General features: G+C 36.3%; 4 protein-coding genes and 1 gene segment (V, D, J or C); 3 read left to right on the forward strand and 2 right to left on the reverse strand.

Annotated features, from left to right (window-relative positions):
* LOC306863410 (Ig kappa chain V-III region MOPC 63-like) overlaps nucleotides 1–23,991 on the forward strand; it is a 773,265-nt gene that overhangs the window by 175,926 nt on the left and 573,348 nt on the right.
* Nucleotides 247–8,860, reverse strand: mfsd1l (major facilitator superfamily domain containing 1-like). Of its 2 annotated transcripts, none has more exons than XM_079406731.1 (13): nucleotides 8,616–8,860; nucleotides 8,323–8,423; nucleotides 6,810–6,931; nucleotides 6,656–6,711; nucleotides 6,399–6,542; nucleotides 5,042–5,200; nucleotides 4,837–4,952; nucleotides 4,119–4,219; nucleotides 3,917–4,028; nucleotides 3,212–3,349; nucleotides 1,892–2,031; nucleotides 1,599–1,710; nucleotides 247–936 (listed from the first exon to the last, which is right to left on the reverse strand). In XM_079406731.1, the coding sequence occupies exons 1-13, from the start codon at nucleotides 8,635–8,637 to the stop codon at nucleotides 805–807; spliced, it is 1,455 nt and encodes a 484-aa protein (XP_079262857.1). In that variant the 5' UTR covers nucleotides 8,638–8,860; the 3' UTR covers nucleotides 247–804. The 2 variants fall into 2 exon arrangements, with proteins under 2 accessions (XP_079262857.1, XP_079262858.1); XM_079406732.1 differs by having other exon boundaries at nucleotides 8,323–8,347; nucleotides 8,616–8,848.
* LOC306863009 (crossover junction endonuclease EME1-like) lies at nucleotides 9,170–11,494 on the forward strand (the record flags this gene model as incomplete). Its single annotated transcript, XM_079406143.1, has 4 exons — nucleotides 9,170–9,184; nucleotides 9,789–9,904; nucleotides 10,923–11,112; nucleotides 11,339–11,494. 4 exons carry the CDS (start codon nucleotides 9,170–9,172, stop codon nucleotides 11,492–11,494), a joined length of 477 nt encoding a protein of 158 aa, XP_079262269.1.
* On the reverse strand, nucleotides 12,966–16,938 carry LOC306863248 (SPRY domain-containing SOCS box protein 3-like; the record flags this gene model as incomplete). Its single annotated transcript, XM_079406499.1, has 6 exons — nucleotides 12,966–13,765; nucleotides 13,899–14,024; nucleotides 14,752–14,854; nucleotides 14,967–15,154; nucleotides 16,185–16,362; nucleotides 16,846–16,938. 6 exons carry the CDS (start codon nucleotides 16,936–16,938, stop codon nucleotides 12,966–12,968), a joined length of 1,488 nt encoding a protein of 495 aa, XP_079262625.1.
* nubp2 (nucleotide binding protein 2 (MinD homolog, E. coli)) lies at nucleotides 19,250–23,105 on the forward strand. The gene is made up of 7 exons (XM_079406744.1): nucleotides 19,250–19,299; nucleotides 19,729–19,847; nucleotides 20,951–21,149; nucleotides 21,227–21,381; nucleotides 22,334–22,444; nucleotides 22,523–22,592; nucleotides 22,732–23,105. Exons 1-7 carry the CDS (start codon nucleotides 19,287–19,289, stop codon nucleotides 22,863–22,865), a joined length of 801 nt encoding a protein of 266 aa, XP_079262870.1. The 5' UTR covers nucleotides 19,250–19,286; the 3' UTR covers nucleotides 22,866–23,105.

Genomic DNA, 23,991 nt, shown 5'->3' on the forward strand with positions numbered 1-23,991 from the left:
ATATACATATTTCTAAACTAAAATGAATATTATATAATTATTATGTTTTAATAAAATCTAAAAATATTTTTAGATATTTAAATAATTAGTAATATTATTGTATATCTTTTATATATTTGAAATGTAAATATGTTAAAATATATTTAAATAAAACGGTTATAACATTTTCTTGAAATTAATATTTTTCATTTTTTGCTTATGTATGTAGTAATTGAACAAGTAAAAAAAAAAAAAAAAAACAGGATTCATGATCTGACACAAAACGTAATTTTTAATTTTTTTAAAAACTCAATCATTTTTTAAGCAGCCATTAATGCAAGTTCAAAGGCAGTGTTAACATTTCATGATTCATGATTCAAATCTGACCCATTTCACCATGTTTTTTAAAATGACATAACATAATAAATTTACAGACAAACCCTCCGATTTCCTCAAATTAGTAGGACAATAACAGTTCATTTGTGAAACAGTGGGCTTATAAGAAAAAAACTGACAAAGCTGATGTTTGTTTGATGTTATAAACAGATGAGTGTCAATTTTTCCATACCAGCTTCCATAATGCATAAGAAATTATCACTGATCTTTCACATTTTTGAAAGCATTACATTAAACTTGGTAGTCAAGAATAGAGTTTTAGGACTGGCCTGAGAAAATCCAGCAACTGAAACTCTTCAAATGAGGGCCAGGGTCCCTGAAGTCTTTCTGTTAGCGTTAATACTGAACATCATATGACATGTTTCTGAGAGCACGTGTTTCCCTTTAGTAACGTCCAATGACACGAGAGACAGAATGTGAGTGATTCCTCTATGTCCTGTTGATGGATGGAGAGTTGCTTATCTCCTCGCTGTCCTCTTCATTCATCAGCGGTTCTCTGTCGGTCTGAGCAGGAGCGCTCTGAGCCGCTGACCTCTTAGTCGTCTTATTCAGAGTGCTTCCCTATAAACACACGTATCATTGCATTAAACAATAATTCATAGCCTGAATATCTTAAGGTCATCATAAAACTATTCATAAACTTCAAATTCTACTTAATTTCATCTACTGATTAATATAATGAACGTTTCTCCTTTGGTATCACATGCACTGATGAACTATGCATGATAAGATCAGGAATGTATACAGTATTACAAAAGTAACCAGGGTTAATTTTCAGTTCATTTTCTTTGCATTAGGTCATGAATGATACTGTCACAGCAGAACAATCCAATCCACCGCTAATGGATGCGTTTTCAAAGCCAAAAATAACCTCTACTGTTGACTCAAAACTCATAGTTCATGTCGCTTGAGTCATGCATAAGTTCGAATCCAATGATAGCAGTTTCTCTATCATTTTAATGCATGATGTAGATAATAATAGAGGCGAATCCAGTTTATCAGGCTCTTAGAATATCCTGTAATTACGCCGTACAATCAATCACACATGCTTAAACATCGTATTAATGTGAATTCGTTCGGCTCCATGTTCCACAAACTCTTCACAGTTCTCGTTCAGTCTTACTGTTGCTATGGTTACCCGAGGTTACCCATCTATGATGGCTGATTCAGAGAGATGTGGCGATAGTGGGCGGGGGTGTGTGTGTGTGTGTGTGTTACTGTACCTGTCTGTAGTCAACGATGTTGAGGATAATAGAGGTGACTATGCAGCTGATGGTATTGGCCAGCATAAAGATCATCATATACTGCCATCTCCACAGCGGGATCTTCACATCACTGTGCAACACACACACCAAACTCATATACATACTCAAACATACTTCAAAGAATATCATGATGCTGTCAAAAAAACATAATATGGGTACTTTTCTGTGATATAATAAAATGTGCATGAATAAACATGTACTGTATTAAATTTCAGTGTGCGGTGAAAATGTATGTTGGCCATTTCTGTCACCTGGATTTGGTTCCTAATATCTGTCCCACCACCAGGTTAGAAATGCCGATGCCGATCATCTGTACAGATGTGGCAAATCCCATCGCCGTGCCCAGTGTGGCTTGAGGAACCACCAGCGGGATGGAGGGCCACATGCTCGCCTACAACACACCAAATAATAAAAAAACAACAATAAACTAAAGTTCAACAGCAGGAATTCAATATGTATATTATCATGCCGTGTTTATCACAGGTCTTTTCTTTCATTTTATTTGCAAAACATTTGAATTCAGAAGAATGGCACAATGTTTTCTAGGTAAATGGCATGCAACACACAAACGAAAGAGAAAACAGATTAAAAAATGTCAGTCTAAGAGAAAGAAATCACACACGTATGTTTAACTTTACTATTCAATGTTATATCATAGGTCTTGGATAAAACATTTAGTTTAGCTTTATTTGTGAAACATATGAATGTGGAAAATTTGTGCAATATAATCTTTGTATAATGTTAATATATACAAATAATATTAATATTATTTATACATATACACATTCAGATTTACTTATTTACAATTTGTATTTATATATATTCAGATTTTATATAATTATTTCCTATCTATCTATAATAAATTTGTAAATATAGAAATATATACAAATATCTCTATAAATAAAAATGTAGAAATTGTATTATATTACATTATTATATATTATAACATGAAGGGGAGAGTGGGGTAAGATGTTGCAAAATCTGCAAAACAAAAAAAGACATTGCAAGGTGGGATATATTTATAATCATTTCTTAGGTTGTTCAATCCAACCAAGGATGACTTTGTAAAGACATTTTAGCTTTTCTCTCAGGGATGTATCATTTTAAGTTTCTAAAAAGAACAAATCTAATAAAAATATTGCTATAATATTGCTATATTAAAATATTCTGAATACACTCCTTTTTTCTGGTTTACAGCTATCATATCATTATTAAAATGTGAATAACATACAGCACTTTAGAAGACTTAAGATTAAAAATTAGTTCATGTTCAATACAATTGTTTTTGCTTATTTTTTTAAATGTGAATTTTTCATTCATCCTGAAATATAATTTGCTCTATTTTTCATTTTTACTTTATTTCTTTCTAATCTTATCCTGCAAACCATCTCAAATTTCTCGTGTTTTAAAATGTCAGCATCATGTTCAGTGATAAATGATCAATACTTTAACCAATCACACAGTCTCTTGCAAAGTTTGCAGACCACACAATTGTGAGTGCACTTTACTTCAGTAACATTGTATAACTGGTGTCTATAGTGTCTGTGTGTGTGTTCATGATTGATACTCACAGCAGCGAATGAGTAAGTGATGCCGAGCCAGATGGTACATACAAGAGGAGGGACGAATGTGAAGGCCAGCAGACCAAACACAGGCAGTGTCAACACGGCACAGAGCACCGCAAACACACCGCGCAGACCCACATAGTCCTACAGCACAGACACAAACACAATTAACATTAAACGCATGACTGAAAACACAACAGAGGACAAAGTACTTTAGTGGCATCATATAGTGATGCTATTTATATTTCATGATGCATTTAATAAGTTTGGGGTTGGTAAGATTTTTTTATGATTTTGAAAGAAGTTTCTTTTTCTCACCAAGGCTGCATTTATTTGATTAAAAATACAGTAAAAACGGTAATATTGTGATATTTTCAGCATCATTCCTCCAGTCTTCAGTGTCACATGATCCTTCAGAAATCATTCTAATATGCTGATTTGCTGCTCAAGTTGAAAACAGTTGTGCTGATTCATTTTTTTTCAGGATTCTTTGATGAATAGAAAGTTGAAATGAACAACATTTATTTGAAACTGAAATCTTTTATAACATTACAAAAAATGTTAATGTCACTTTTGATCAGTGTAATGCATCCTTGCTGAATAAAAACAAAATATGTGTGTAACCATGTAAATGTAATCTCTGAGTAATGTGTATTTGTGAGTTGAGGGCGTTTTATAGGAAGCACTAGTGTTTGATGAGCATTGACTTACGATGAGGATGCCGACAGCAGCAGACAGAATCAGTGAACTGTCATACACAGCGCCTGCGATGTACGCTGCCTCCTTCTGACTGTATCCACTGTATTTATCCTGGATAAACTTACTGAAAACACACACACACACAGCAACACATGAATAATCTGTACAAATCCCAATTTTAATGTAGAAACATCTACATGGTTTATAACTGTACCTGGCATCAGCGATGAAGGGGAAGATGCCATTATAAAAGAACATGATGGTAAGAACCAGCAGCCAGTATCTGAGAGACAGACGCTTCACATCCTGAACTCTCTACACACACAAAATACAGCAGCTGTATCACAACAAATCATTCAAACTAATCTAAAACAAAGATACTATATATATATATATATATATATATATATATATATATATATATATATATATATATATATATATATATATACAAAAGTAATTTTTATATAATTTCTATATCTATATAATTTCTATATCTATGCAAATAATGCAAATTAAAACATGAAAAATGGGTGGTTTCAAACAAAAAGTGCTATCTTCTAAGTTGTGTATCAGATCCAGATGAAAATACCTGTAAATAAAAGCTGAAATGTTAATCTCTCATCTCATATTCATCTTTTGATGTCAAACCCAAATGTTTTCAGTCTACAGCAAAAATAAAGGAATTGGCCTTACTGTCCCAATACTTTTGGAGGGCACTGTATATACACATACATATAAATATATATATATATATATATATATATATATATATATATATATATATATATATATATATGTGATAAAGAAAATGCACATATATAAAGTTTATTATTATTATCATTATTATATTATACTGCAGCAATAGCAAGACTAGTATAGTAGCATGGTATACATATATCAGCTTATGGCATCTTTATTTGTTATCTCACCACTTTGCGTGACTCCTCCTGAATCACTCCATCCAATCCCAGCTGCTTCATGCCCATCTTATCCAGAACACTGACCGTTATAGCCGACAGGAAGCCAAGAACACACAGGAACGTGCCTTTGCACATAAAACAGACGCTTAAGGTGCTATAACACCCCCAGAACGTCAGATCAAGAGTCTAATAGTGTGCATGCTGTGTTTCTCACCTCCCCACAGCGTCCACTGCATACCGTACTGAGACTCAAACCTCTGCGTCAGGAAGAAGTTCAGGACCGAGCCCAAGCGGGAGAAGGCCAGGGTCAGTCCAAACGCCAGAGCCAGCTCCTTCCCGCGGAACCAGAACGCCGTGATACGGTTTTGGACAACTGAGAAATGAAGAGAGACACAATTCAATGTATCTTAATGCTTTTTATGGGTGTGTTTGTAATGTTTTTGCCAATGAAAACCCTTGTTTATTAAGTGTGTAAAGAATCTGAGAAATAAAAGCACATTTGTGTGTTGTTGGATCCTTTTAGGACTTTTTAGGTTTTCTATCAAAATGCAGATCGATAGCCAACCAGTGGAAATGGATGTTGAAATGTTTTACTTCTGTAATATAACATGTTTCTGATTTTCAATGTGCCGGACAGAATGAGAACTTGTTAAAACAATGACTAAATTATTATACAGTCATATAAACTCAGAGGAAGAAGAAGCGTCTCAATTCTCAGTAAAGATTACAATTTGATAGCTTTTCTTTGGAACAGCATGTACAAATGAATCATGTACAATAAAACCAGAAATCTGAATTAAGGAAGTAAACAGGCCACAGGGAAGTAAACCATTTAAAGAGATCAGACTGACAGTTTTTGATAAAAAAAAAACAATATATTTATATATATATATTTCTTCTTTTTTTTCAATTAATTTTGGTGCCACTAGACTACTGATGCTACTGACCTTAGAGTTAATTTTCATTTTTACTTCACTATAATTTACTTTTATTTAGAGATCATTTACTTTATAATTACATTACTCTATATTACTCTATTATTTTTATTTTTATTCTTAATCATTTTATCCTTGATTATTTCAGTCCTTGTGTATATATGAACGTATGTACCCAGAGCGCCCGAAAATCACAACAAATTCCTTTGTACAAATATAGATCATCTGCCTTTCCTCAAACTTAATCTTTTTCTAATGTAATGTGCAGTAATATTGTCCCTCTGACTGCCAATATTTATATTAACTTGCAGCTTGGACACTTGCTGACAGAGTAGGGAACAATAAAACACAAATAATACCTAATCAAATTTACTTAATTTTTTATTGTTTTTATACTTAATCCCTTTATCCTTGTTCCTAATTTACATTTTATTTCTATACTCGAGTATATATGTATGTATGCATGTATGGACCCAGTGCTCCTGAAAACCTCAACAAATTCCTGTGCACACTTGGTGAATAAAACTAACCTGAACTAATCTAACCTCTAAATTTAGAAATTTAGAAGATTTGGCGTTTCTAGAGTTAAATCTGCTTAATGTCAGTGGTGTTACAGGTGAATATCTGATGTCATACTGGTCAGGGATCCATTTCCAGAACCAAACAGAAGTCGTCCGGTCAGCATGAGGGGCAACAGGTACGTTGTGCCCTTAAAATGAGACCCCAAAGCAAAGATAGCTGATCCCAACACAGTCAGGAAGGAGAACAGGAAAACGCCAACTACAGGAGAGAAAATCATCAAACTTTACATAAACACAATACTGAATATTGACAAAATTCTGATGGATTTCAAAACAGCTTACTAAAGATAAGGAAAATTTTATCCTACTTACAGCGGTTTCCCAACTTATCAATGAGGAATCCCGCCATGATGACCACCACAGCATTCCTGGGAAAACAAGACAAGACTCATTTTAAAGCTGATAAGCAGGGCGAAGCTTTAGAGGGTGACAGACAGTAATTTAGTTCTTGCTGTGTGAGTCTCACGTCCAGGCGTAGATGGCATAAAGCAGGTTGTACTCCTGTGGCGTCATTCCCAAGCCTTCCACACAGGCTCCTGTGCCATTAGCAGTGCTGTTACTCACTGTCCCGTTCGAACATGTCAAATTCTGTAGGAGAAAACACAGAAAACTTATTGACTTAGTTCATTGACTAAGCCAGAGAGCTTTATATGTAATATTTGCTACTCTCATGTTGTTTAAAGGGTCATAACAAACATTAATGTATTATATAATTTGTAAGTAATGCTTTTTCACATACAATTATCTGATTTCAGTCTGTCTATGACATGGGCTTTGTCCAAATACCCACACTTGTTGTCTTGGCCTCTTGAGAGCGCGTGCGTGCGACAGGAAGTAAGTGTGCAAGTCTGTCCCATGTCTTCAAAAAACCAAAGTGCAGTGCCCTTAATGGATACTAAATCCACACCATCTCAAATACCACACCGGAGCGCTATTCGAAGCTAAGCGTATCCCATCATGCATCATGTTCTGGATATAAATCGTGGGACTTTTTGTACTTTTTGAGATCTCGCGAGAGGTCACGGAAACCTTTCCTATATAAGTTAAATATAAATATAATAATTAAATATATAATTTGGTAGAAAAAACACATTTTTACGTTTTATTGGTGCAAAGATGAGTAGTGGTGATATTTATTTTGTACAACATTTGCAACTGTTTTTTATCACTTAATTAGAAGCAGCATAAATTAAATTATGTCATGTTTTAGGGACTACTGAACAGACATTTAGAAGTTGATTTAAAAATGCAAAGTATTTCAGATTAAAATTAAAATAAAGCTATGTAAACACTTACATTTTTACAACACTATAAGTGTGAGTCCCATCAGGTAATGAAAAGTTCAACACACACTTGAACACTTGGCCAAATACAGGAAATACGTCATTTAAGCAGTCAAAGACTGCAAGTGTGGGTATTTGGACAAAGCCATTCCCTGCATCCCGATGTGCATACTATCTGCCCTAAATAGTATTGAAAATTACTACTATCACATAGAATTTAGGATGGATTGTATGCACATTGGGACACAGGCATGGTCTTACAGACTTTACCCTTATATCTATCCTACTCCCATTCTGTTATTGTGATTGGATGGCCAATAAGATTCCACTTTAGTGTAAATGTGGGCGGTCATATGTTCAGATGTGTTCATCTGTCTGAATATATATAAAGTTTATGCAGCTCATTTTCAATAAACGCTCTGTTGTATATGTAAATATACAAATATTTGGATATTTGTACATTATTCTTTTATTATCTGTGTCCTGTCCTGTTGCTCTGTGGAGCTTCTGTCACTATAACAAATTCATTGTGTGTAAACATACCTAGCCAATAAAGCTCATTCTGATTCAATGCTGTCGCATATCTCAAAATATCAAGAAAAATGTGATTCCTCATAATATGACCACTTCAAATCTGCCTAAACTAAGAATAAGAGATGTGAAAGTGAGGTCAAAGGTCAGTAAGTGTCTGCTCACCCCCTGAAACTGCTCCTGCAGGACACTGGGAATGTCAAAGCAGAAATAAGAGCCGAAAGTCAGCATACAGTTAAAAAACAGGACCACAAACCGGTAATAGGCTGTAAAAACACATATATTCACACAGAGAGAGAAAGAGAGAATGTGTCAGGTTACATCTAAACAAGAGAGAAAACAACACTTATGAGCTACGAATCTCTCACGAAGTATTGCTTTTAATTAAATAAACTAATAAGTTTAACATTAAATCCATCCTATCTGCCTGAGAGTTTATTTAAAATGGCACTGTTTACCTTGTTCTGCTGCTTTGGCCATCTCGACTCCTCATAAATCACTGAAGTCCTCCCAAATAACGACAAAGCAGACTAAATTCGTTTTGTTTACGTGACCCACAAAGGTGGGGATCTTCAGAATGTGCCGCAGATGTCCGATGATCTATAAATCATGATAAAATGATTAAAAGCGTTAAACTGTAGAAGCAGTCGATCCAGGTTTTCTACCAACTGATAGTTTTCGCATTTCGCGTGACGTCACATCCTGGGTGTCACGTGACTGGCCGCATGACGTTGTTTTTCTCAGCGCTGACACAGTATTTCGTGCTGATTAGATAATTTAATCATGTATGTTTGTTTTAAAACAAATCAGCAGTGTTGGGGAAAGTTACTTTTAAAAAGTAATGCATTACAGTATTGCGTTACTCCCTAAAAAAGTAACTAATTACGTTACTTAACTACGTTTTATGGAAAGCAATGCGTTACTTTTTAAATATGAGCAGGGCTTGATTGTTTTTAATACAAGAAGTTCTAATTATAGCAAATGTAAAAGCCCTTTCACACCAAAAAGTGTAATGAATAAACCTCAGGTAAATAATGAATGGGGAAAAAGTTACTGGCGTTACTTTTTTTTTTAAAGTAACTGAAATTAAAAAGTAATGCGTTACTTTACTAGTTACTTGAAAAAAGTTATATTATTACGTAACTCGCGTTACTTGTAATGCATTAACACTGTAAATCAGTGCTCATTTAAGTCTCATGATATGTAGAGAAAGAAAATATATTTATATAGGATATTTCATAAGTTAAAGTGCTTTAAACAGGCATAAAAGACACAAAATATTTCAAAATGGATTTAAATTGTGTATATGTATAATGTGTGTGTGTGTGTGCATGTTTATGTGGTTTATGAGGACACAAATTTGTATAATGACATGGGTATGACAGAGGTATTACAATATGAAGGTGGTTTATGAGGACACTGCCTATGTCCCCGTAATTCAAAAGGCTTAAAAAACATACTAAATGGTGTTTTTTTTAAATGACTGAGTACATGGGATGAAGATGATTTTGACTCTCAGCTCAATCAGCATCATCTGGACACAGAAGGGGTCAGATAAATCCATCCTATCACTTGTAATTTTTCAGTAATGTAAGCTTCCAGTAATCATGTCTTGTTTCTGTGATGGGTAGCTGCTGGTTCACCTCCAGCTCTACTGGAATGTGACGGTGAACTTCCTGTTCGGCTGGCAGGAAGTGACCGATCATGTGGTTGCAGTTACCAAACTTTATCGAGACCTTGCAAGTGAGTTTTTTAATCATGCAAAAAATAAATAATTCAAAATGCCTGGGTTTACTTTTTTTTTTCCTAGCATATTATCTCTTGTACAATTTATTTATGCTTCTTATTAATTGTTATTAGAGGAATAGTTCACCCAAAAATGAAAACTTGCTGAAATATGCTCACCCTCAGGTCATTCAAGATGTAGATGAGTTTGTTTCCTCTTCAGAACAGATTTGGAGAAATGTAGCTTTACATCAGTGTCTCAGCAATGGATGCTCTGTAGTGAATGGGTGCCGTCAGAATGAGAGTCCAAACAGCTGATAAAAACATCACAATAATCCACACCACTCCAGTCCATCAGTTAGCATCTTGTGAAGCCAAAGGCTGCATGTTCGTAAGAAACTAATCCATCATTAAAACGTTTTTTAACTTCAAACTGCTTCTGGCTAAAATATGAGTCCATAATCCATAATAACGCCTTCTCCAGTGAAACAGTCCATCTCCTGTTGTCTCTCACATCAAAATACACCCACATATGTTTTAGAACTGTTTTATCTTGTGAATGGTGCTTGATCTGTGCAGATTTCTCTCTTTATACACTGGAAAAATCAATATTAGGGATATTATGTACTTGTATTTTAGCCAGAAGCAATGGATTAACATTGAAAAGTTTTAATAATGGATTTGTTTCTTACATACATGCAGCTTTTCACTTCACAAGATGTTAACTGATGGACTGGAGTGGTGTGGATTATTGTGATGTTTTTATCAGCTGTTTGGACTCTTATTCTGACGGCACCCATTCACTGCAGAGCATCCATTGCTGAGCAAGTGATGCAATGCTAAATCTGTTCTGATGATGAAACAAACTCATCTACATCTTGGCTTGCCTGAGGGTGAGTAAATTTTTAGCAGAACTCTTCCTTTAAGAAGAATCACATTAGCGATCTAACCACTGTGTAGTGCTATTAACTGCATTTAGCATCTCATTATGCAGAAGACACTATTCTTTTTCAACAGTAGCTCTGGGTGTTTGTTCTCAGGGCGTTGTGTGGTGACCCTGATCTGGGTTTCTGCATGGACGGCTCGTGGTCGGCAGGTGTGCGAGTGGACAGAGACGGCCGCGGTCTCGCTCAGGTGTGGACACGTCAGATCCAGCAGCTGAACCGTGTCAGTCCAGCTCTGGCCAAAGCCGTGACGGGCACCTACCCCTCTCCTTCCCTCCTGCTGCAGGTGACGTGTGTTCAGACTCTGAATTCAATGATGAACTGCCTTTAACTGAAAATTTAGTGTTTACTGTTGTCCTTCTGCTTTATTGACACACTATTTTCCTATTTAATACTGTAAAGCTGCTTTGACACAATCTGTATTGTTAAAAGCACTATATAAATACAGTGACTGGAGTTGACTTGACTGAACGCCTCTCTTTATAAGCTCTCACGCTCATCTGCTCCAACAGGCCTATGAGGAGCTGCCGTCTGAGGAGGAGCGACGCAGACTATTGGCTGATCTTGCTGTGGTGGGCGGAGCCAAAGAGAGGCGTGTTGGTCCTGAGCTCGCTGGCCGTATACATCGCCTTCTTACTTCCCAGAATCCTCATCTCCTGCTGGATTAAGGCCAGATTTGAGGGAGTAAAAAACTCATTTTGCACTTTATCGCTAGTATAGAAGACTAACTCTCTTCTATATGTTTGTGCCTCAAATTATTGCATTCATTCTCCATTATGAACTTATTAACTGATCTGTCATCGATTCTTGAAAATTAAACACTAATTAAACATTTTACAATGTTTGTATTGATTATTTAAAACTGATCTCAATTTAAGACTGAAAAAGTGAATTTATGATGGGAATTGAAAATATCAGTCTATTAATTGGTGTTGGTGAATATTCAGATTGGATTATCATCATTTTAAATAGAAGATTAATTTCATTGATATGCTCAGACGTTTAATATTGGTGAAATTAAAAAGAGCAAATTGTATACTTAAAACAAACAAACATGCAATTATGATTTTGTTGTTGTTTATTTTTTTACCTCAAAACAATGTAATCAGTAAGAAAACATGCAAAAGAGTACAAAACCATTCATTCATATATAGCGAGTATATAATAAATCAATCAAATATTAATAACAAGAGAGAGGGGTTAAACTAATGAATAAAAGTTGAGGGAATAAACACCGTCCTATCTGAAAATACACAATCTACAGTGTTTATTAAATCAGATATGTATTTAGTTGACATAGCAGAGCTGTAGCTCTCCGATATTGAATAACGATAAATAATGTAACACTGTAATTAACAGTCTGATTGACAGGCTCAGATATTAATCTACTGCACTCAGCCTGTGCTGTTTTTTACAGAAGCCAGGATGTTTTTCAGGAAGTCATCTTTCGAAGTCTGAGTGCATGAACTGATAAAACACAATGACAAGCTACGGATGCCTACTGCTGCTAAACGTTTGGCATGTGTTGGTCTACCTTAATATATAAAGATAAACCTTCTCAAAAAGGGTCACCTGACTAGAAACATTGGCACTGGAAATGAGCAAGTTTGAGAAATTTCAATCTTGAATAATGAATGAACAGCAGATTACTAAAAATAAAGCCACTGAGTCACTGGATTCATGAAGGTTATAGTTCACAAGTCCAGGGAATGCATTTTAATAGTTTGGCAAGGGATGAGGACGAGCGGTTTGAGTTGAACTGTTGATGTGTGTATTTAAGCAAAAGGGAAGTGGTGTGTGGCCAAGTATGGTGACCCATACTCAGAATTTGTGCTCTGCATTTAACCCATCCAAGTGTACACACAGTAGTGAACATACACCCGGAGCAGTGGGCAGCCAATGCTGTTCGGTGTCTTGCTCACATTATTTTGGCAGAAAAAAGCTCCTTTTTTGCAAACAACAGATTGTTCCTAAGTGCTTCTCTTTACCGATTCTCTTTTCTTGACATGTTTATTTAAATAGCAGTCTTTGCGATTATATAAGTCATATCACAGTTACTTAATTGAGCTTGAAACGACATGAGTGGGAGTAAACCATGAACTCTTTCATTAAATGTGATTTAGAGGTAAACATTGTGTCTCATGTCCAGCGGCAGCGTTTCCTCTGGTACATCTCTAGCTCTGTAGAGAAGCCGTCCGAGTCGCTCTCAGAGGCGGAGTCAGGCCAGAAGGAGGTGTGGCCTGGTGGAGTGTAGGAGGAGCATAGAATGGTGTGTTCCGGTTTACACACAGAACTGGCATCATTTGCTTTACAGTCGTCACTGGAAACAGATACCGGCGGGTCACAGCAAGAACAGGAAGCAGATCTGTGCTGAAATTTAGGGTCGGGAAGGGAATTATGATCAGGGCTGGGGGTGGAGCCACAGTAGAGGTCAGAAGGTGAGGAGGGATCAAGGTAACAGGTAACATCCATTATGGAGACACCATCTTGATAATGCGCATCATCTGGACAGGAAGTAGAATCAAGAGGCTCATCTTTACCATGGTAAGAACCAGGGTTATCAGAGAAGGAACTAGAAATAAAGACGTGTTCGGTGTCAGAGGGATTGTAGGAAGGAAAAGGGCTTGTGTATTCGTCATAGTCGCCCTCTTCTGTTTGTGTGGCTTTGTCTTCCCTGTTGTGTGCGCAGGCGTCTGCGAAGCCGAGGGTCAGCATCCATCCCAGCTGGTTAGACAGCAGCAGACGCAGACCCGGCGGCAGAGGCAGCACACGCAGAGCATCTGCGCAGTTGGGCAGCATCTTGCGCAGCTGTGTGCAGCACAGGTACTGTAATGTGGTGGCTGCAGAATGTGAGCGGATCAGCTTCATGCTGCTCTTGGCCGCAGTCGAACACACCATCGGATACAGACGCTTATTCTGCAAGTGAGTAGCTGCTATGCCTGATAGATAGACAGATAGACAGACAGACAGACAGACGGATAGATAGATAGATAGATAGATTAGAAAGATAGTAGTTGGTGTTTGAGTAGGAAATACATTGATACAGGACAGAAGAGAGTGTGTGTGTCTTACCGATGCAGCGGCGGTTCTTATAAAAGCTCAGGGTGCCGTTCCAGCTGTCCAGATGGACCCCGATTATGGACCCTTGACCGAATCGTGATGAAAAGTTCACCTTTGACCCCTTATGGTGTAGGTGACCTGAACCATGGTAAATGTAGATGAAGAGTAAATTAAAAACACATTGTGGAGTCGGTAGGATTTTTTTAATGTTTTTGAAAGGAGTCTCTTCTGCTCACCAAGGCTGCATTTATTTGATTAAAAATATAGTAAAAACACTAAAATTGTGAAATATTATTACAATTTACAATAATTATTTTCTATTTGAGTATATTGTAAAATGTAATTTATTTCTGTGATCAAAGCTGTATTTCCAGCATCATTATTTGCTGCTCAAGAAACATTTCTGATTATTATCTATGTTGTTCTGCTTCATAAGTTTGTTGAAACTTATATACATTTTATTTTTTAGGATTCTCTGATGAACAGAAAGTTCAACTTTATTTGAAGTTGAATCTTTTGTAATTAGAAATGATTTTACTGTCACTTTTGCTGATCAATTTATTGCATCCTTGCTAAATAAAAGTATTAATTTCATTAAAAAAAACAATCTTACTCAATCCAAACTTTTGAATGGTAGTGTAATCTAAAATCAATAGATAAATTATTTTAAAGTCAAAACAAGCTAGCTTGATTCAGTTTAGTAATGTTTAAAGATTAGATCTGGTAGAAATAGTCCCTTATGGGAATAAATGTGTTTTACTTGTGTTTTTAATACACAGACATGTGCAGGTTTTTTAATGTATTTAAATGAATAATACTGAATTAACTGTATAGAATGCAGGGGTCACGTGACCTTTGACCTCACCTGTGTAGGACAGACCCCAGCTGTCCTCATCTGTGCCCAGCAGGCTGCAGAAACTATGTTTGAACTGATCCAGGTTCACTTCTGATGTCCCGACACCAACCATCTAGACTCATAAACACACAAAACACATATTTGAAATGTATATCTTATCTTAATCTTATCTTGATATATTGTCAGTGTTGCAGTTTAGTGTCTTTGTTCATCCAGTATCTCACCATATCTGTGCCGTAGACAGGAGACGTCATCTTGATTTCCCAGAAGTGCTGTCCGTCGCTGAGAGGCTTCGCTCCTCTGATGGCGGCGGTTCCACAGCTGTACTCCGAGTGGAAGCTCACCTTCCGGTTAGAGCAGCTCAGAGACACGGAGGATGATTTGCTTTCCTCGTCCCAAACCCAATCACACCCTTAACACAATGACAAACACAAGCAACCATGATTTCAAATCTTCACTGTGGGAAAACACACCATCATTCATGTTTTTTTTATTAAAGGGCAGTATTTTCCTCTGTACTGTAGCTGATTGTTTATAAGTAGGATTTTTTTTTACATAGAAGGTGCATTTTTTTTGTTAGGGAATGTTTTTTTGATCGCATTAAACAGTGTGTTGTCTCTTATTTAAAAAATGTTTTGTAGCCATTTAACAAAAAGTATTTTTAGTTATCAATCAAATATATAAGACGAGAATAAGAAATAAAAGTTTTTGTGGAATGAAGTGCGTAGCAAAAGCATAGCCACTTCCGTGCTTCAGCGGCCTAAAGGAAAGGCCAAAACATGTTTAATTAATTATTTAATTGAAATAAATTATGACTTATTTAAAAATGAATTTTTGGTTCATTCTGACTTTGGATATAAATATAATGGATTACTCTATTCTATGCATGTTATAGTTTCATAAGTGCTTTGTGATATAGATGGATCGATATGGATTTTGACAGTTTAAAGATTCGGTAAGATTTCTCTTCTGCTCACCAAGGCTGTTTATTTGATTAAAAAATACAGTGATACAGAAAAATTGTGAAATACTATTACAATTTAAAAGAACCATTTTCTATGTGAATGTATTTTCAAATATAATTTATTTCTGTGATCAAAGCTGAATTTTCAGCATCATTACTCCAGTCTTCAGTGTCACATGATCCTTCAGAAATCATTCTAATATGCTGCTCAAGAAACATTTCTTTTAGGATTCTTTGAAGAATAGAAACGTAAGAACAGCAATTATTTGAAATAGAAATATTTTGTGACACTGTAAATGTCTATACTGTCATTTGTGGTCAGTTTAATGTGTCCTTGCTGAATAAAAGAAAATCTCACTGACCCCAAGCTTTTCAAAGGTTGTGTATGACAAAGTGCAGATCACATTTCTCAAGCCAGCTCAGTGCGATTCTTTTCTCTTTAGTGTTTAAATGCATGATTAAATGTACTGAATCTGACCCTGTTCTTCCTCTCCGCAGGTGCAGCTGAGGGTGTATGGGCTGATCTGGGCGTCTGAGCTGAGCTCTGTTTGAGCTGGACACTGGCAGAACGACTCGCCCGTCACGGGCACCACCGGCGGCAGCTCCGCTGGCACACACACCGTCACCGGCTCGTACCCTGTAGAGCTGCCCTCCGACTGACCACACAAACAAAACCAGTCAGGACCTCTCAGAAATGTTCAGGTCACATATTAAAATCAAAGGAAATATTAATAAATGACATTTTTGGTTACACTTTATTTTAAGGCTTTGTTACAGTGTAAAGCTACATTTAAGGACTGAGTATTATTAATTAACTACATGTTCTTACTATATGGTTTGGCTTAGGGTTACTTGCATATAATTATGCATAATGTATTGTTATTATAATAGTAAGTACATTTGTAACAAGGACACCTAAAAATAAAGTGTAACCAAATTTTTCATAAAGAAAATAAAGCCTGTTTTAAGCCTATTAAGAAGTTTGATTATCTTCATGTGTGAGAAGCTGATTTAAAGCAGCGCAGCATATGTTGTGTCACTGAAACCGTTCATTTGAGACTCTGATTGGCCGGATGCCAGGTAATGTAAAACTAGTGCTAGTTAGCTCAAAATAACCTGTCAGAAATAGTCCTGCTCACCTGTGATCCCACAGCCTGCTTCTCTTCTGGGCCGGGGGTCGTGGCTTCAGTCTCCGGGACATTCTCACTAACAACATACTTATTCCAAGACATTCCTGGAACACAAGAACAGAATGAGGCTGTTATTTCTTCCATCCATCCATCCATCTTTTCATCTGTATGTCTGTCTGTCTGTCTGTCTGTCTATCTATTTTCATCTGACGGTCTGTCGGTCTGTCTGTCTCTCTTCATCTGTCTGTCTAACCCTTCATCTATCTGTCAGTCTGTCTGTCTATCTAGCTATCCGTCTGTTCATTTGTCTGTCTATCTATCTGTCTGTCTGTCCATCCATCTATTTTTGTGAAGGGTTTGTCAGTAGTACTGCAGCTGATCTGTAATTTTCTCAGCATCACTTCCTGTAGCTGCTGACTCACAGATGTCAGGCTTTGCCATCAACTTGTTTTGCACCGACAGACTGCCTCGGCTGACACTGTATCTTACTTCTGATGGCTCCATATGCCACGGCTGGCAATCCGAGACTCTAGTCTTACATGCTTCATGTGATCTGCTCAGATGTTTACACTGTAAGAGTTTTCAAAACAGCCCACGAGGGTGAAGAAACTTTAAAAAGCATCACCAGAACAGGCTGGCATAGCAGAAAATGCTCTTTATAACTCTCATTGCACATGCATACACAGAAACTGGCATTCTTAGTGTTTTTCATACAAATCTGATTCCTTAATAGGTTATGACTGCATTTCAAACCTTTCTATTCCCCAGATATAAGTGTATAATTGGATTAAAAGACTTAAATGATTCTGTCCTAATGTTTACGTGACACAGCCAGGTGTTCACTAATTGATGGATAACGTGCATCCAAAACAAGAATCCTGCCCTGGATACCTCCACCACCCCAGAGCTGACCAACTGGCCCATCTTTACTTATGTGCTTCTGGGAAATGCAATGGTGCACTAAGTTTGCATTACGCTGGCATGAGCACATTTCTCATGCAAACAGCATATTCATAACATGATTGCGTAAAGGTAATGCGATAAGAGTAACACAGGTCGAAATGTAGTTTTTTGAAGTACAAATACTTAATGTAATCATTTAATATAAGCTCATTAAGCAGAATGCATACTAATTATAAAATAGTTCAAATACATGATGTCACATGGTGCTTGACTATTCATATCATTTATGCTGAATTGTTGCTGCTATTATTAATTTCAACAATTACATTGATATACATAAATGAATCACATTTAAAAACAATGAAAACAAATTCCCTAAACCTCTGACATGAATAAAAATAATACTAATTATAATGATACTTAATAAACTTATATTACTAATATACACTTATACTGAATATTATCATAATATAATAATAATAACATATTATAACATCTAAACTGTTATAATATTTATTATTACATTCATTTAGAGCTTTTCTTGACACTCAAAGCACTGTACACATTTGGAGGAGTTAAAATTAAAGATATTATAATAAATAACTATACTGATAGGATTAATATATGAATGTATTAACAGGAAAACGTGTTTACATACATTTTTAGACTCATTTCAAAGAGTCATTTCACTAAATGGACTTTCAGAAATCACATCTTTACTAAAATGATGACATAATTAACATATGAACTCACATACCTTGTTATGCTTTCGTAGAGTTTATTCTCTCTGCTTTAAACACGCGTGTCCATCAGGAGCTGCTGTAAGTGATATATCTGCTGCGTGTTAGTTTGGTGACCTACATCTACACACAACACAACACAACACAACACCGGCCAGTCATCAGTCATACTACGGAAAAGGCATAGCTCATGAATATTAATTAGGTCATGCCGTCGTTGCTCGAGCGCCAAAGTTCCATTGGCTAGCTGAGTAACGCCCACTTCCCTCGTCTCTTTTTCAGCCAATCGGTTAGTCATATTGCGCAAACGTTTTGTTACGTAGTTAATATTCATTATGTGAAGCCTTCGCCATAATAGTGCTCCTAATGTAGCAGGTCATCCTCATTAAAGTCCGCTTTAAGGATCAGCCCGCGCTGGCTTTCCGTCAACTTTACCTTAAACGACAAATTATCTGATTATCTACAGACTAACATGCAAGCATCAGTGAACTAAAAACATAAAAATAAACGTGTGTTTTAAAGAAAATATTTTTTTTCTTCACAGATGCTCAAACTGTGGCTAACATTATTTTAATCAGGAAAATATACTATATGGAGTATTATAAAAATATTAATAAAAAATATATATAACTAATTAATTAATTGGGGTTGGGAACTTTACACACTACAGTTTTGAAGGATATTAACAGGGGCGTGGCTAAATTGGTGTATTGACCAATAGTAACTTCATACGCGGTGAACTCTTATGTTTGATTGGACGAGCTTGCTCTAGTCATTTGACGTATTGCGGAAGTAAAATAAACCAACATGGACAAAAGAGGTGAGTACAGAACTTTTTCATTCATGGAATACAACTAATCTCTTCACAGCTGTCCATTTACATTGTCATGGATGCAACGGAATGTAAATAAACATAAATGTAATAATACAGCATTTTGAAATAAATGTAATGATAATACATTGTTTGTGGACATGATGTAACAGTACAGCGTGGTAAAACTGTTTTGTATCTGAACCAAAACAACGCCATAATTTTAGACATTGATATTGGAAATCTACTGTTTTGGTTGAACATTTAGTATGATGATATTTGTTGGAGTTCCACGGTACGTCATCATTCAGTACCACAGTATATATCACAGTAGCATGATATTACCTTCTAGCTTCACTGTAGCTCTGCAGTGTTTGTGTGAGAGGTTTAAATAACCAGAGAGGAAATAAACTCAACTCAAGCTCACATGTGTGTCAGAGCAAGGGAATCTGGATCAGGTGAAGCACGTGCTTCTGGTTCTGTCTGGGAAAGGTGGAGTAGGGAAAAGCACCATCACCACTGAACTCGCCCTGGCGCTCAAACATGCAGGAAAGAAGGTCAGATACCATCGTGTTCTATTCTATTAGCATTTGCTCTATTCTATTTGTTTTATTCTATTCATTTTTGTTTGATTCTGTTCTGCTCCATTCCATTGTATTGTGCTCTATTCAATTCTATGCTGCTCTATTTTATTCTAATGTGCTACATTTTATCTAATATTCTTCTCTATTAAGTTCTATGCAGATCCATTCTATTATATTGTGTTCTATTTTTATTCTACTGTATTCTATTATATTCTACTGTATTCTATTATACTTCTTTTACTTGATTCTATTCTCTTCTGCTTTATTCTATTCATTTTTATTTGATTCTGTTCTGCTCCATTCCATTGTATTGTGCTCTATTCAATTCTATGCTTCTCTATTCTATTCTAATGTGCTACATTTCATCTAATATTCTTCTCCATTAAATTCTTTGCAGATCTATTATATTGTGCTTTTTTAATATTCTCCTAAATGCTGGTATATTGTGATCTATTTTTATTCTGCTTTATTATATTATATTCTACTGTATTCTATTAGACTTCCTTTACTAGATTCTATTCTGTTCTATCCTCTTCTGCTTTATTCTATTCTATTGCACTTATATTCAGTTCTATGCTACTGTGTTCTATTAAATTCTACTCAATTCTATGCAGATCTGTTACACTGTGCTCTTTTCTATTGTGTTCTTTTATATTATGCTTTATTCTATTATACTGTGCTCTATAAAATTATGATCTTTCATCTATTCTGCTATTTTCTATTATATTCTACTCTGTTCTTTTATATTCTGTTTTACTTGATTATATTCTACTTTATTTTATTATGATTTATTCTATTCTATTGTGCTATTACAGTATGTTCTGCTCTATTGTATTTCATCTATTCTGTTTGGCTCTGTTTAGTTCTATGCTGTTCTACTTTATTCTATTCTATTATACTTTATTCTATTATATTGTGGTATATTCTACTCTATTCTATTTCATTGTGCTTTATTCTATTATATTCTGGTCTACACTCTTATATTCTGCACTGTTCAATTATCTTCTGCTCTAGTCTATTCTATTTTAGTTTATTCTATTATATTGTGCTGTATTTTAATCTATTCTGTGTGTCAGGTGGGTATCCTGGATGTGGATCTGTGTGGGCCCAGTATCCCGCGGATGCTGAGTGTGGGGAAGCCGGAGGTGCATCAGTGTGACGCAGGGTGGGTGCCGGTGTATGCAGACCCCCAGCAGCAGCTCGCGCTCATGTCCATCGGCTTCCTCATGGAGGATTCGGACGAGGCCGTCGTGTGGAGGGGGCCCAAAAAAACAGGTCTGACCTTTGCTGTTTAACCTTTTGAACTTTGGTACCTGATGTGTTCTCGTCTCACATCCCCATCTCTTCCTTAGCTCTGATTGGGCAGTTTGTCAGTGATGTGGCATGGGGCGAACTGGACGTTCTGCTGGTGGACACGCCACCGGGGACGTCAGATGAACACCTGGCCGTGCTCGAGAACCTGCGCAAACACAGAGTGGACGGAGCCGTGCTGGTCACTACACCACAGGTGAACATAACGATGCTGTAGAGGTCCTTGCACACTGAGTCGGAAATTTTTGTTTGCGTTTTTTTTCTTTTCTTTTTCGTATTCGTCATCCTTTCCTTTGAAAATGTTTACTACGGATGCGAAAACGTAGAAAATCGAACCTGGTACAATTTTTTTATGACGGACGGCAGTGTGTAAACGTGATTGACACAATGTGAGGTATTTATTTTTTAACGCTCTAAAGTTTTGGACAAGAATGTTGAACTAGTCTGCTGAATAACATGCATTAAAGGTCCACTGAAGTGCTTTGAAACATGCATTGTTATTCTATGCGTTGAAGTCTTTTTAACTGAAACCTTTTTTAAATCGCCAATAGCGTTTGTTTAAATCACAGCTTGGACTAGAGCCGTCGAGGTCAGTAAAGCTGCATTTGACAGTCACAATCTCATCTATATTGCTATAAAATATACAATTCGGTGTAGAATTCAAATGGGTCCAATACGTTTTGTGGTCTACGCCGACTCATGCATACGATCCTTCTTTCACCCCAATGTAAAGCATATTTACACTGTCTGAATCGATCCCTATCCCCTATTTAGTGCACTACGTGCCATTCACCCTACAGAAAATACAAATTCTTGAACAAGTGACCGATTTCAGCCGCAGCTTCAGTGTCTATTTATAGTGTATGGGGCGGGACGCTTTGGATTCTAGAGAGCATTTGATTGGACAGAAAGTTTGATGAGAAGCTGAAGTGCAGAGTGATGTCATCAAAATTGTTGATCCATATTTGCGGTAGTGAGAGACTGCAAGTTTTGAATGCTTGATTAAAAATAAAAAATAAAATTTGGAACAGGTTCAGTTTTCGAAAGGATGACGAATATACGGAAAAACTCAGTGTGCAAGGACCTTTAGAGCCAAAAAACGTAACATTTTGATTTCATGGGGACTTTATCACCCTTTCAAACGGCAGGCGGTGTCTACAGGAGACGTGAGGCGCGAGATAACCTTCTGTAAGAAGACCGGCGTGAAGATCCTGGGCATCGTGGAGAACATGAGCGGCTTTGTGTGTCCACACTGTTCTGTGAGTTTCAAACACATACAACTGTACGGGAAAATGCCATCTAACAATCTGTATTAAACACTGATGTGTGTTTTATAGGAGTGCAGTAACATTTTCTCTAAAGGTGGAGGTGAGGAATTAGCCAAGCTCACTGGATCTGTGTTTCTAGGTAATGTGCTGATCTACCCACACTTTTCACTCGAGTTGTTCCACCATTCACCACTTGATGGTGCACAGCATCTCATTTTGAATACAGGATGAGACTATCCCTGACTATACACATATACTGACTGGCTGTGTGTCTGTAGGCTCCGTACCGCTGGATCCGCTCCTGACAGCGAGTTTAGAGGAGGGCCGGGACTTCCTGCAGGCGTTTCCTGAGAGCAGCACATACACAGCCATCAGTCATATAGCAGACACTCTCCTCAGCAGCCTGGACTGAACACGATCAATACATGAGACACTGAGATGACGCTTCACATTCCTGCTTCATGCGATGTCATTTCTTATGAGAGGATTTATCTTTCAAACCTATTTGAAATCTGGAGCATATTAGATGTTGTTGATAATGCAATGTGTTGTAACTTTAAATAAAAAATAGTAAATATTAAAGAAATTGTCCTTTTTGTCCCCCACTATGTTTATAAAGAGGGTGTGTAAACAATTAAAAGCTGATGACGTGTAATTATAGGCTTGTTTCTTAACACAACATGAATAATGCATTCAATTTGACCCCCTTTCATCTTCTTCATCATAAGAAAGCCCTTTGGCCTGCTCCACTATTTCCATGCCACTTTAACAAATAGTCTCTTTTTAGTCCTAATATATATATATATATATATAAAAACTTCAAAGACTTAAAACTGTTCAAATCTCATTTTATTCATATTCTTATATTTAGTTTTTCTCAGGGGAGAATCTTAATGTTGCTCGTGAAGGTTTTTACGAACTAATCAATCATTAGATTCTTACTGAAAAATGAACGTTATAAACGTGTTAAGTTGTTTTAAACAAATATTTTATCTTAAGTATATTTCATTACGAAACTGCTTTGAGGATGTCACATCCACAGATGTTTATTTTTAATAAATTTGCAAAGATTTCAAACAAACTTCTTTCACGTTGTCATTATGGGGTATTGTTTGTAGAATTTTGAGGAAAATATAGAATTGAATCCATTTTGGAATAAAGCTGTAACACAAACTGTGGAAAAAGTAAAGTGTTGTGAATATTTTCCAGACGCACTGTAATACTTTTTAAGGCCTTGATTTATACAACGGCAAATTAAAACGTTTTAAAGACGAGCAGAAACCCTGCAAAATAAATTAATTTATTGGAATTAATTTTACTCCCGGGTTCTGGAAATAAAATGTTTGAAAACAAGTAGTTGTGTGATAATTACTTGAGGAAATATCTAAAAGGTTAAGAACAAATCCGTGTGGTGCAATAACCAGATTTCTTTGTTTAAATTATGTTTGTCTAGCTTTAAGGACGTTTAAGTAATTGGTGAATTATTATCAAGGTTGAGGCTGAACACACTCACACGAGCCGTCAGATGATGAATAAGC

The sequence above is a fragment of the Barbus barbus genome (assembly GCF_936440315.1).
Source record: "Barbus barbus genome assembly, chromosome: 44".
Lineage (NCBI taxonomy): Eukaryota > Metazoa > Chordata > Actinopteri > Cypriniformes > Cyprinidae > Barbus > Barbus barbus.

What these genes read in the sequence shown, in the direction of transcription:
- nubp2 (XM_079406744.1), top strand. An exon ending in TGCTGGTCACTACACCACAG is followed by an intron (nt 21,382 to 22,333) that starts GTGAACATAACG and finishes TTCAAACGGCAG; the next exon opens with GCGGTGTCTACAGGAGACGT. An exon ending in CACTGGATCTGTGTTTCTAG is followed by an intron (nt 22,593 to 22,731) that starts GTAATGTGCTGA and finishes GTGTGTCTGTAG; the next exon opens with GCTCCGTACCGCTGGATCCG.
- mfsd1l (XM_079406731.1), bottom strand. Translation starts at nt 8,637, where the DNA reads ATGGCCAAAGCAGCAGAACAAG. An exon ending in CTGCTGTCGGCATCCTCATC is followed by an intron (nt 3,350 to 3,916) that starts GTAAGTCAATGC and finishes TCTGTGCTGTAG; the next exon opens with GACTATGTGGGTCTGCGCGG. An exon ending in ATATTAGGAACCAAATCCAG is followed by an intron (nt 1,711 to 1,891) that starts GTGACAGAAATG and finishes TGTGTTGCACAG; the next exon opens with TGATGTGAAGATCCCGCTGT.